Source organism: Haliotis asinina, chromosome 2 (assembly GCF_037392515.1).
Source record: "Haliotis asinina isolate JCU_RB_2024 chromosome 2, JCU_Hal_asi_v2, whole genome shotgun sequence".
NCBI lineage: Eukaryota > Metazoa > Mollusca > Gastropoda > Lepetellida > Haliotidae > Haliotis > Haliotis asinina.
This window is the reverse complement of record NC_090281.1, coordinates 2451238-2464186: the sequence shown is the minus strand read 5'-3', so window position 1 is coordinate 2464186 and position 12949 is coordinate 2451238. Positions and strand designations below refer to the sequence as shown.

At 39.7% G+C, this 12949-nt stretch overlaps 1 protein-coding gene across 2 annotated transcripts in view; it reads left to right on the top strand.

Moving 5' to 3' along the window:
- The window catches only part of LOC137273120 (myomegalin-like), a 129337-nt gene that overhangs the window by 55600 nt on the left and 60788 nt on the right, over positions 1 to 12949 (top strand). For both annotated transcript variants that reach the window (XM_067805582.1, XM_067805580.1), the window contains exons 2-3: positions 11918 to 11988; positions 12602 to 12669. In XM_067805582.1, the coding sequence (XP_067661683.1) occupies positions 11918 to 11988; positions 12602 to 12669 (139 nt within the window). The remainder of the gene's footprint in view (positions 1 to 11917; positions 11989 to 12601; positions 12670 to 12949) is intronic.

Sequence of the window (12949 nt, the reverse complement as noted above, 5' to 3'; positions counted from 1 at the left end):
AGGGCAGGGACTCCAGTTGGTGCATGTCAGAGCAGGGACTCCACTTGGTGCTTGTCAGGGCTGGGACTCCACTTGGTGCTTGTCAGGGCAGGGACTCCACTTGGTGCATGTCAGGGCAGGGACTCCACTTGGTGCATGTCAGGGCAGGGACTCCACTTGGTGCTTGTCAGGGCAGGGACTCCACTTGGTGCATGTCAGGGCAGGGACTCCACTTGGTGCATGTCAGGGCAGGGACTCCACTTGGTGCATGTCAGGGCAGGGACTCCACTTGGTGCATGTCAGGGCAGGGACTCCACTTGGTGCTTGTCAGGGCAGGGACTCCACTTGGTGCATGTCAGGGCAGGGACTCCACTTGGTGCATGTCAGGGCAGGGTCTCCACTTGGTGCATGTCAAGGCAGGGTCTCCACTTGGTGCATGTCAGGGCAGGCTCTCCACTTGGTGCCTGTCAGGGCAGGTTCTCCACTTGGTGCTTGTCAGGGCAAGGACTCCACTTGGTGCTTGTCAGGACAAGAAGTCAATTTTGACTGCAAAAAGAAAATTACCCAAACACCTGGACATCTGTTTAGTGAATTAGCTGCAACAGGTGCTGCTAAGATCTACTCTTGAGTGTTATCTCTCTGTTAAGATGAAAGGATGTAGATGGGATCTTTATAGGTCACTGGGATATTTTCATTACTTTTGCTGAAACTGCACACAGACACTGCAGCCTGTATGATGAATTGGTGTTAAGGAACTGAATGGAAACCAGACTGTTGGAGTGTGTAAACAGTAAAGTGGCTTTTGCTGGATGTGTGGCAAAGTTGGCCGACCATTGCAAATGTTTTCTTTGTGTCTTTTTTGTCACACATCTCATACAAGACTATGTAGACGGTGCCACATCTTACACTGATACTCATACACAAATCCTGAATCCAGTCTACAACTTGTTTCTCTCAGCCTTCAGTTCTGTAAGTCTGAACTACTAATCCCACTGAAGCTGTGGATCTGTTAGGTTTAATTGATTGAGTATAAGAGGTAACAGATTCACTCACTCTCTCACTCATTCACTCACAAAACAGGTGTGTTTGAATGAGGTGAGCTACAAAACCGTTTACCTACAGTGTCTGTTGTAATGTGAAGACTGGGTAGTACACATGGGTAGGTTTTGCTGGCAAATAGCCATGTGGTACTACAAAAAAACTTATGCAGAAGAGGTTGTGTTCTTGGGTATATATGAAGTAATGTAAAATTTTGTGACTAGATTTCAAATAATCCATTGTCGCCTCAAGCTCGACTGTTGTGATTTAAACGCTGACAGATACAATCAGCATATGTCAGAAAAAGCTAAACAGCTAAGTGTCCATGTGGTCAATATAAAGAAGACGTTATTCACTACCTGTTTCCATGTCGGAACTATGAAAAGAACACCTGCATATTTTTATTTCCAAGGATACGATGTGAAAACTACTTTATATGGTAATGGTGCATTGATTATTTCAGCCAATAGTGACATTCTCAGTTCATTGCACCAGTTCATTTCTAAAAGTAAGTGCTTTGAGTGATCATCACTTCTACACATATACTCATTGTAATACAGGTTTTACATAACTTGATCTTCTGTGACAGCTCATTTTGTTGCTGGGCATAGCCAACGCCATAATTATATTTATGTTTCAGTCATTCATATGTTCTTTTGTCTTAGTATTATTCTTCTCTTATCAGATTATTTCAAGTATGTGTCCCGCTATATTGGAACATTGTCCTGGAGCAGCGTTTACATAAGCCGCTGGACTTGTTCGCTTATCCAGGTTCCTGCTTTGGCAGAATAAAAACATGTTTAAACCAGATAATTTACTGAAGACCACAAGGGCCTGCAAACATTTGAAATTCACGGCCCAATACAATGACAACCAGTGGTTGACCTTCGAGCCGGATTTGCTTTCTGAGGCAATCATAAATACATATATATTCAGATTCTCTTGTATGTAAAAAGTCATGAATTGGCAAATGAATAAATAATGCTAGTACTCTAATAATATATGCAAATTTGAGTGGGTGGGCATCTTTTTTTTTTTCATGTTTTACACACATGCACAGCTTATCAAGAGCTCTGGGCCTCCTTTCACAACGTACTAGGGTGATCATAGGCCACTAAGGTAACCTTAGTGCGGTGTTAAAAATGGGCGTTAACCTTAGTTAAGGTTAACCTTAGTAAAGGTTACTTCATGAAAGGAGATCCTTAACTGTATAATTAGGCTCATAAGAGTACACCATTGTATATATAGAGAGTTTTACTGAAGTATCAAGAGATGCCAGATGCACCAATCAAGACCCAGTTTGACAGTTTATTTGCTTTCTGCTGCAATTATGAATGCATTTACATTTGGATTGTTTTGTATATGGAAAGAAATGAATTTGCAACAGTAACAGTAACAGTGATAAGTGACAGTAACTGATCACATCATGGTGGTCTGCAAACAGGGTAATGAAGTTAAATGTTTCCAAGCAATTCTCCTGTACGAGCCATTTGAATGTTACATGGACCGGGAGGTATTTCTATGATCTGATGACAGGTAAACAGGAATATACAGGCCATGGTTCTAGAATACCCTACTTGTGACAGGGTGGACAGAGGGGTTGTGTTGTCTTCAGGTATACAGGAATATACAGACCATGGCTCTAGAATACCCTACTTGTGACAGGGTGGACAGAGGGGTTGTGTTGTCTTCAGGTATACAGGAATATACAGACCATGGCTCTAGAATACCCTACTTGTGACAGGGTGGACAGAGGGGTTGTGTTGTCTTCAGGTATACAGGAATATACAGACCATGGTTCTAGAATACCCTACTTGGACAGGGTGGACAGAGGGGTTGTGTTGTCTTCAGGTATACAGGAATATACAGACCATGGTTCTAGAATACCCTACTTGTGACAGGGTGGACAGACCCAGCTGAAATAAGCATGAAAAAACCATGGTATACCATGGTAGACCATGGTTCACAGACCATGGTTTCCATGGTCTAGCATGGCTTACCACATCCGGTAAATGGCACCACAGTTTACCATGGTAAAATAAGACCATGGTCTACCATGGTCAACCATGGCAGAATTAGACCATGGTAAGCCATGGTCTACCATGGTAGCAAGACCATGGTGGCGGTAAATGGCACCACAGTTTACCATGGTAAAATAAGACCATGGTCTACCATGGTCAACCATGGCAGAATTAGACTATGGTAAGCCATGGTGTACCATGGTAGCAAGACCATGGTGGCGGTAAATGGCACCACAGTTTACCATGGTAAAATAAAACCATGGTCTACCATGGTAAAAAGTGACTATGGTGTACCATGGTAAACCAGGGTAAAAGAAAAACCATGGCATACCATGGTCTACCATGGTAAACCAGAATAAAATAAGACCATGGTGGACCATGGTCATCCATGGCAAAAATAGACCATGGTTAACCATGGTCTACCATGGTAACAAAACACCATGGTGGTAGTAAATGGCACCACAGTTTACCATGGTTAAGTGAAACCATGGTATACCATTGCCGAAAGAGACCATGGTGTACCATGGTTTGCCATGGTAAAAGGAGACCATGGTGTACCATGGATTACTACTGAAAAAAATGAGACCATAGTAAGTACAGCATGTTCGTTAGATTGCACAACAGTTTACCATCAGAATAACCTTTGGCTATTGAGACCATGTTGAAAACCAACCATATCACACCACAACCTACATAGAAAATTGATATAGCACAAACTCCATGGCATAGAAATCAATTAGAATATCAAATATTAAAGAATTAACATAAAAGAGACCCATGCACTGAAAACAAACTGTTTACATTACGAAGACAAAGTTTATTACGAACATTGCCTCAGATTTAAATGAAAGACAATTTGACGATAGCTGTTGGAAAGCTCACAGGGATTGTGGGATATCCTGTGCAGCTAGAATTATAAATCCAGTTACACTGCTGAGGACAAATGGTATGTGGACATGTTCATCTTTTTTCAGAAGACATTATTATTTATTATTTTAAAACAGAAATGGCCGATGTCCTTCAGTCTGTATCCAGGAAAATGAACTCTTTCGGGACAACATTTCATGCAGTAATATACAATTTCAGAAATCCCATTAGACTATATGATTTAAAAGTAGACACAATGAGAGTCACGACCAACACAGAATTTACACGAGTGCCCCAAATCATCTACCTGGAAGTTGTACAAGGGGCATCACAATTTCTCTCAGAGGAGACAGGATTATACACACATGTTGGAAGAACCTTCACGAAGAGCTGTGGGGACATCACAGAAGATACCCACATTGTTTCAGGGATAGTGTGTGAGTGAGTGACTGACTGAGTTTTGCTCCACTTTCAGCAATGCTCCAGCAATAGCACGGCGACAGACACCAGAAAGGGGCTACACACTGTACCCAGGAGAGGAATCAAATCTAAGTCTTCAGTTTGAAGAGCAAATGGCTCTGGAATATAACTTAATCTTCAGTGTTTCAACATTAGTACCATTTCTTCAGAACTGTCCAGTGGAAATCTGAAAAACACACAAACAACATTTAATAACAGTGTTTCCCCATTTCAAAGGTTCTTGTGTTGTTTAATTGTATATTTATAACTGCTGAAAAAATGTTAAGTATTTTCCCATACTTGGGATATTTTTTAGCCTGAGTATTATACTAAATCATGTTATTTAAAAACATTTCTATACATTAATGACTTTGAATCACTTTCTTTTAATGTGAAGAGTGTATATCAGTAGCAAAACATGCAATAGAAGCTAAAACACGAAACTGGCTTCCAAATCACTTGTCTACATTCATAACCAAATACAATATTCTGAAATGATGCATAAAATTTCATAATACTTATAATAATCAGCACTATCATAATATTGATAAAAACGTATCTCAAAGTATTTGAACCAATTTCCACGTTAAATGAATGGCAAAATGTACTGACACATTCAGTATTGGTTTACAAACAGCAGTTATTACAAAGCTGAATACAAATTTATACGATAGAAAGAAAATGGAATGTCCATAAACGTGCCTATAGCAATTACCTCCCTTTTATGATCATTTGAGTGTATTTTATTGTGTGTGTAATCTGAGAACAAACGGAATCTTTCAGGCTGACCTTACAGGCACCGTGAACTTTGACACCTTGTGCTACACAATGTTTTAAGTCATAAAGGTTTTTAAAGTACCGTTAGATACTGATCGTGTCTTAACACAAATGAATGGAACATATTACATAAAAGTTCAAATTAACGTTCATCACACATTACTTCTTCCGTTTGAGAGATATTCACTGTACGACATAAACACTTCATACATTGCTATATATGTTATTGTTACATTGTCTTACGTCATTCTAATCAAAGAGTGTTGCTTACCCCTTTCCCTATGTTCGTATGCGAATCTTAAGGTAATCAAAACAATTTAAATATCGGGGCACTCAAAACGATTTCAATATTGCTGTTGTTTACTTACCGCTCGTGCTCATCTCCATTGGAAATCAACCTGAGACGTATCCATCGGCATAAATCTAGTCTATTCCTTCTTCACATATCCAACATTGGATTATCCTCCAAATCCGTGAATCGCGAATACGTTAGGGTATTCTTCGCTTCGATCGTTGTCTGTTGGCAAAAGTTGTGTTTGGCGCCTCTCGCTCGCTTTGCGCGCTCACACAGGTCTACATGACATAGCACTAGCAGCAATGGCATCGTGCCGCGAAGAGATCGTCCCCATTCGGCTTGTCCCGGAATGGTGCGAGTTAGAAGTGGAAACGTATTTTTTAAGAAAAAAATTAAAGCCAACACGTTTTCATAGATATATACACATAGATCTACTACGACCAGGAATATAATCGTAACTGCATATGTAATAAATAAGTTGTACGGTTAGCGCTCATGAAGTCGCAATAGATTACGGAAGAACGAAGGGCGTGGCCGTGTTTGGTGCGAAAATCGGAGCCATGTACCGCGCGATCGTGTTACTTCACAACAGTGGATAATTTCTAATCTTACGATGTAATAATGGCTAGAATTACAGTATTTCGGCATAAACATCGAAATTTGAATAAATATATATGTCGTATTATTTTCAACGGTGGGAATTGCGAAAACTTGATGTTCTGTGTGCACACGTCCCTTGATCAATAGATCTGTGGAAGGACAGTTTATGTACATATCCCCGCCCATAAATTTAATTTCATTAGTCAAAATTGACCTAATTTCTTAATGGTCGTATTTGCACGTGGTGAACAGAATGTGACAGTGAAATGTGTTCAAAAGTGGAGAGCACTGATTTTTTTTTCAACGGGTAGATCGACGTACGGGTTTGGAAAGCTGTAAAAAAAAGCATCGATATCAAAATACTTTTCAACATTTCTTTCTGTTTATAGTACCAAGTGAATTGTTTGTTGTTTTTACTGTTTTATGTTTTTGCTTCACCATAAACACTGCGAAAGACGTACTTATAAGTATCTGCTCACTTGCGATCGAGAAAATCACGGGAGAAATTCAATGAAATGAGACGAATTTGACAGCGTACTTCAAAGTTTTACTTTATGGATAGACTAACAACTAGTCTCTGAAATGAACATATTTTACTGAAAAAAGTTCATATTGAAAATACTATAGTATAATACTATAATAATATAATGAAATAGAGCGATGAGACTTTCTTCATTTGCAGCCTGAAGTTAAGGGAATCTACAATCCATATTTTCTAGACTTACATGGGTATTCTTGGATATATTTGCGTCAGGGTCTGTACTTTATGGATTAAATATCAATATTCAGGGCAATTAGAAAACCTCTACAGTATCAACTAGTTGCGTAGCTATTAACAAAAGGTGAGTTTTTCTTGGAACTGTCTATATTGCTGAGACAACTCGTGTTAGACAGAGCATTGTTTAGCTTTTCAGTCGTACAATGTTTGTTGTGTTTATTTTAAAACAAGAAGAAAAAGGCACCCACACACAAAAACTAGTATTAGAGAGAGACGAGATTTACACAGTTTAAGGGACAACTTTAACATAGGGATCGGGAGAAATAAACCATGCCTATTTTATTTTCAGATGAACACAGGGTTATTTTTGTTTTGCTTTTCCAGAGTATAAGACGTCAGTTGTTTTGTTTGTGTATCTCTGCAGCAATTATTAGTAAGTAAAATCAGTGAATAGTTCCGCTTATGATTACTTTTGTGACATCGTGTTCTATTTTTGTAATTAAATCACACTACATTTTAATGAGGTGTTAAGATTTAGTTGTTTAATGCACATAAATGTAAGAGCAAGGACCTACAAGATTTGTTATTCATAAATGAAACACAGAGTCATGAAACCATCAGGTTTCCCCTTTTAAATTTTTTATTTATCACAGTTTAAAATGTAAACTTTTTCTGTGATGACCATGGTCTACCATGGACTTTCATGAGATGACCATGGTAAACCACTGCTTTCAACCAGAACACCATGTTTTACCATGGTTTTGTCTAGGATGACCATGGTCTGCCATGGCAAAAGGACAATGACCATGGTCTACCATGGTTTCTGGTGATCATGAGTTGTGATGACCATGGTCTACCATGGTAAAATGGAAAAGACCATGGTCTACCATGGTTACTGGTGACCATGGTCTATAATGACCATGGTCTGCCATGATGACCATGTTAGACCATGGTCTACCATGGTCTAGAAATGTTGGTGACCACGGTTTAGCACGGTAAACCATGGTAATACCATGGTTTACTGTGGTAAGCCGTGGTTGACCATGGTCAACCATGGTGCCATTTCAGCTGGGGAGGGGTTGTGTTGTCTTCAGGAATACAGGAATGTACAGGCCATGGTTCTAGAATACCCTACTTGTGACAGGGTGGACAGAGGGGTTGTGTTGTCTTCAGGTATACAGGAATATACAGACCATGGTTCTAGAATACCCTACTTGTGACAGGGTGGACAGAGGGGTTGAGTTGTCTTCAGGTATACAGGAATATACAGACCATGGCTCTAGAATACCCTACTTGTGACAGGGTGGACAGAGGGTAGACAGCTGGGTAGAGGGGTCCTTGTTGTCTACAATACACAGACATATAATGTGGGTGTAAGGTGATAGTCTGTTATTTATAACACAACTTATTATATGCTTCATCAAACATGGGAGGATAACATCCTGTGTAGTGGACACATCATGCCCAAGTCTGAATAATTGTGTACTCATGAGGACATCATGGCCCATTATGTCAGGACGAGACAACCAGTGTTTGTGTGGTTGTATGATATTTTGTTTATCATATGTGATCTGAGGTGTTAAACGATGTGATTGTTGGCGTCTCGCAGCCATGGTCTATCAGGCTATCATCTGCATAGGGAATTATGTGGATTATACCATGACAGGTCTGGATTATTCTCACATGGAATGAATACTCTGATGATATGGTATTGTTGTGATTATCACAACCGAAATCTGCTCAGCTCTTTATTGTGTTTATTGCTGTGAATAATTGTCACCCCTGATGCTAATGTTGGGTAGAGTTGTGTGAGGAGACAGAACGGGGTTGGAATGGTTGTAAGGATTACATGTCAACAATAGCATTCAGAACTACATTTTCTTCATATTATTTGTTTTGTATATTTGTTGATGAAGACATACTAACACAAATTAGTATAATATAAATAGAAAACAAAACAGAAAAAAAACCGTGATGTATTAAGAAAAGCAAAGTTTTGCTTGTTTTCCAAACCAGATGTTTTGAGGATAAAAATTTGTTAAAACCATGCCAACAACAAAATATTGTTGCCTTATAAATTAAATAGAAGAATTATATAATTTGAACTCATGATTTTAATAATATTCACAGATCTGTCATATTAATGTAACTATTGAGTCTGTCTATCCAAGTGCATGTGTTTGGATAGTTATTTATGTGTTTTAGCTCAATGCTAATTTCCAATGCTGTAAACCCAAATCCTGCAGTATCATGTGATTGTCATGTGACAGCTGAGGGCCCTGTTAGGGTTGGATGTTTACATGTGCAAAACATGTTCAGCTCTGTCTTGAACATGTAGAAACATCTCATCTTCTTCCGTCTGTGTATTTCAGATAAATGTAGGATCGATAACATCTCTTTTTCCTGAAGAAAATTTGTAAATCTTCATGAATAGCTCAGTGATATGAATATTGGGTTTCACTTTCCTAATGTTTCACTGTGGTGAGTCATATGGATGGGTGTGTTTGACGTTACATGGCCCTCCTGTGGCCCCATCTTTGCTGGTTACAGATGAGCTGTTATCTTGTGTGTGGTTGCCCAAACAGGCAGATAGAGAGAGGGACAGGCAGGGACACCATTACATCTGTGCTGTTATCACAGACACTTCCTCCCTGCTGCACAGCCATATCAGTTTATCCCCCACCCCTTTCTCTCCTCCCTATATTATCAGTGTCTAGCCACAAAAAGGGAAAACATGTACCCATTGGAAGCCCAAAGTTTTGCTTGCCCTGGGGGTACCTTTAACATTTGCCATGAGGTGAACTGGCTTAGACTTTTACCAGTGTACATCTGCCTATGATCTCTCACCCCTCCACTGCCCCGTTCCCTCTCCCTCACTTCCTCCCCCACCCACTTCCTTCCCCTTCTGCTGACAAGATAGCCAGCCGGCCTCCTGTTGGACCCAACAGCACTGGTTGTGGGAAGGAACATGTTTCCTCACCTGATGACCATGTACCCAGTGGGGAACCATACATCTCATTTCACCTTCACTAATGTCAAGTCTGTAGCTTATCTTTCCTTATGTGTAGATATATATGTAGATATATATATATATACATGTCCATGTTACATCAAGTCTTGAAGAAGTATGAAATGAAGTAAAAAATATCTTCAGTATGTTTAAATGGTTTTCGATGGCAGTGATAAAATAATGACAACTTGACTTCAATATCATGAAATATTGTGGTTTCTGTTTTTTCATAGAAGATTAACTGCATAGTTTAATAGTTGATTCATGTTTGAGTTGAAAAACCAGTATGTAATGACTTCCCCTAACTACAACTAGGCATCCCCAGCAGTCTGCAGTGGTGGAAGGAGTGGTCATTGGTGGGCTTCAGTGGTTACATGCATCGGAAAATTAATACAAACACACATGACCAGTTTAGCTAATCAGAATGCAGAATTACTAACATAAAAACAATTTTATCAAAGTTCCACAGAGATAAAAGTTCAATAGAGTTTTGGAAAAAGAGAATGAACAGAGTATATGGAACATCAGGTGTATAGACTGAATGGACAGCTGATTTGCCAAAACTCAGATAAGCAGCTTATAAGTCTATCAATGTTTATTCTATGCTGTAGTGACTGTAGTGACCACATGTGTAGTTATCTCTGTGAGTCTAGGCTTCCCTTGGACATCACCAGATGAGTGAGGGAGCTTAAGCTTACATCACCCTCAGCAATATTCCTGCTCTGTGGCGGTGGTCTGTCAATAATGGAGTCAAGACCAGACAATCCAGTGATCAACAACATGAGCATTGATCCATGCAACTGGGCTACAGTGACATGTCAACCAAGTCAGGGAGTCTGACCACCTGAAGGTCAAGTCTCGCCCAGACCTTCATGGCTATCAGCAGATGATCAAACAAATAATTCTGTACTTTGCTGTAAGCGCTTGTTGACTGACTGGATCAACATAATAGTAATATTGTAGAGACTTACATTTTACATTTTAATGATGCACTTGTTGGGCACTCAAGAAGACAGTGGACCATGTGTTCAATGTTGTAAGTCTGCAGTACTTTGTTTTGTCATGGAAGACATACATATTGTTAAGGTTGATAATTTGCCGTGACAAAAGGTATAAGAAATCCCCTATGAACTAACAAAATATAATACTGACAGGTCTAAAATATTCAATATTATGTATTGACCAAAGAGCAAGATACAACAATTCACAAAAATCAATGATTTTGATGATTTGGGTTGTATACCTGTTGCAATTTCAGTTGTTTGTAGTTAAAAACTTTTCCAAGACACATTTAGCAATTCAGATACAAGTACACAAATACAAGAAAATCTTTTTGTCAATGAAATGATATTGTATTGAGGAAAAATACATTGTTTTGTGTGAAGGCTTCAATATTACCAAGCTTGTTTGGAGAACAGTGACAGAGTTGTCCTGATGTGGAAGGTGTACACACAAGAGTTACCTCCCTTCCCCATCAATCCTCATAACACTTGACCATCCCTCATTCTAACATTGGACTTATACATTCTGGTACCAATTATATGCTCACTGTTAGATTCTAATGCAAGTTGTCATATTTTGTTTGATGACAGAGAATGTGTGTCAAAATGTCGCCTTTCACAGAATAAAGAAGTTGTATGTCTCCATACAATTATCATTCTTCATCACCTCATCTCTGAAAATGCCCATCAGACGAAATTACTATTATCCTATGATGAACATCTACAAACTATCCAAACCAATTTGTGTCCCAGATTTCCATTTTGCAGAGAATAGCTCATTGTCAGAAAATGATGCCATGTTCTAAATTTGAACTGTGTGTGCCAGGATACATTGTTTGCAGTAGATTCATGCAATATTCCCAGGGATTGGGATAGAGAAATTAGACAATGGGCCATTTTCAGGATTAATAGTCATTTTCTGAATTTAGAATGGGCCATTGCCCTTGTATCAATAGCAAATTTCTAAATTTTAATGGGCCATTTTCTATTCTAATGTGCAAAATGGCCCATGGCACGTGGCCCGTGGCCCGTGGCCCGTGGTTCCTACCTCTCCCACGCGATGTATTCCTTTCCTACCAAGGTTTATCTTGTGTTCACGAGGTTTGCTATAAAGGGAGATAACCCTTCTTAATTCCATCTTTATTGTTTCAGTGCCAACCGAGATCTGCTGCCGGAGATCACATTTGGCAATCACCTGGAATATCAGGATGGATCCATTCCAAGTAGGTCATCAGGGTGGAGAATGGGAGGGTGATGGGTATCTGGGTGATGGGTAAGTGATGTGAGTTTAGAGGGCAGAGATGAGTTTAGTGTTCAATGATGAGTTTTGTGGGCAGTAATGAGTTGGGTGGGCAGTAATGGTTTCATTGACAATGATGAGTGGGCAGTGATGAGTGTGATGGACAGCAATGAATTGGATGGGCAGTGATTCGTTTTGAGAGCAGTGATAGGTTAGGTGGAGAATGTTGTGTTGGGTGGGCAGTGATGATTTTGGTTGGAAGTGATGCCTTCAGTGTGCAGTGATGAGTTTAGTTCAATGTGCAGTGATGAGCTCAGTGTTCAGCGATAAGTTAGATGAGGAGGATGGGTATAACGGATTGTATGGTTATCTCATCCACTACAAATGGCTGGGCAAACATATATTTGGTGTTCCCGAATTTTGTGGTCATGTGTGAAAATCCCTGAATTGTGATTCTCATCAGTACCATACCGGTGGTTGGCTGTGTCATACCTGTGCTTATCGGAATGACATCATCGATGTGTCGTGCCTGTGCTTGTCATATGTCATCATATCCGTGTGAGACCTTTGCTAAACATGCCTTTTGTTTGTTGCAGTGGTAACTAAACAGAGCAATGGGCGGATGTCTCCAATCAGAGCTCGCACCATGAAGGAGTATGACCAGGTGAGGCAACAGTGGGATCATATAGAGACATGAATCATTGTTGTTTTATTGTTTCAAGAACAGATAGTCATTCAGTTTGATTTGGGGAGATATCTGCATTGCACCATCTGTCTGAAATCTTGGTGGATCTCACTGTATCCTGATAGTGTGGAGAACAGCATGACAGCTATGTTTCTGCTAGAATGTTTGTAGACTCCATCATGTTAAAGGTCAGTCCCTGTTCTAGATGGCGATCACAGCAAACCCAGTCTCTTCCTTGGTAATGATAGATTGCATACTT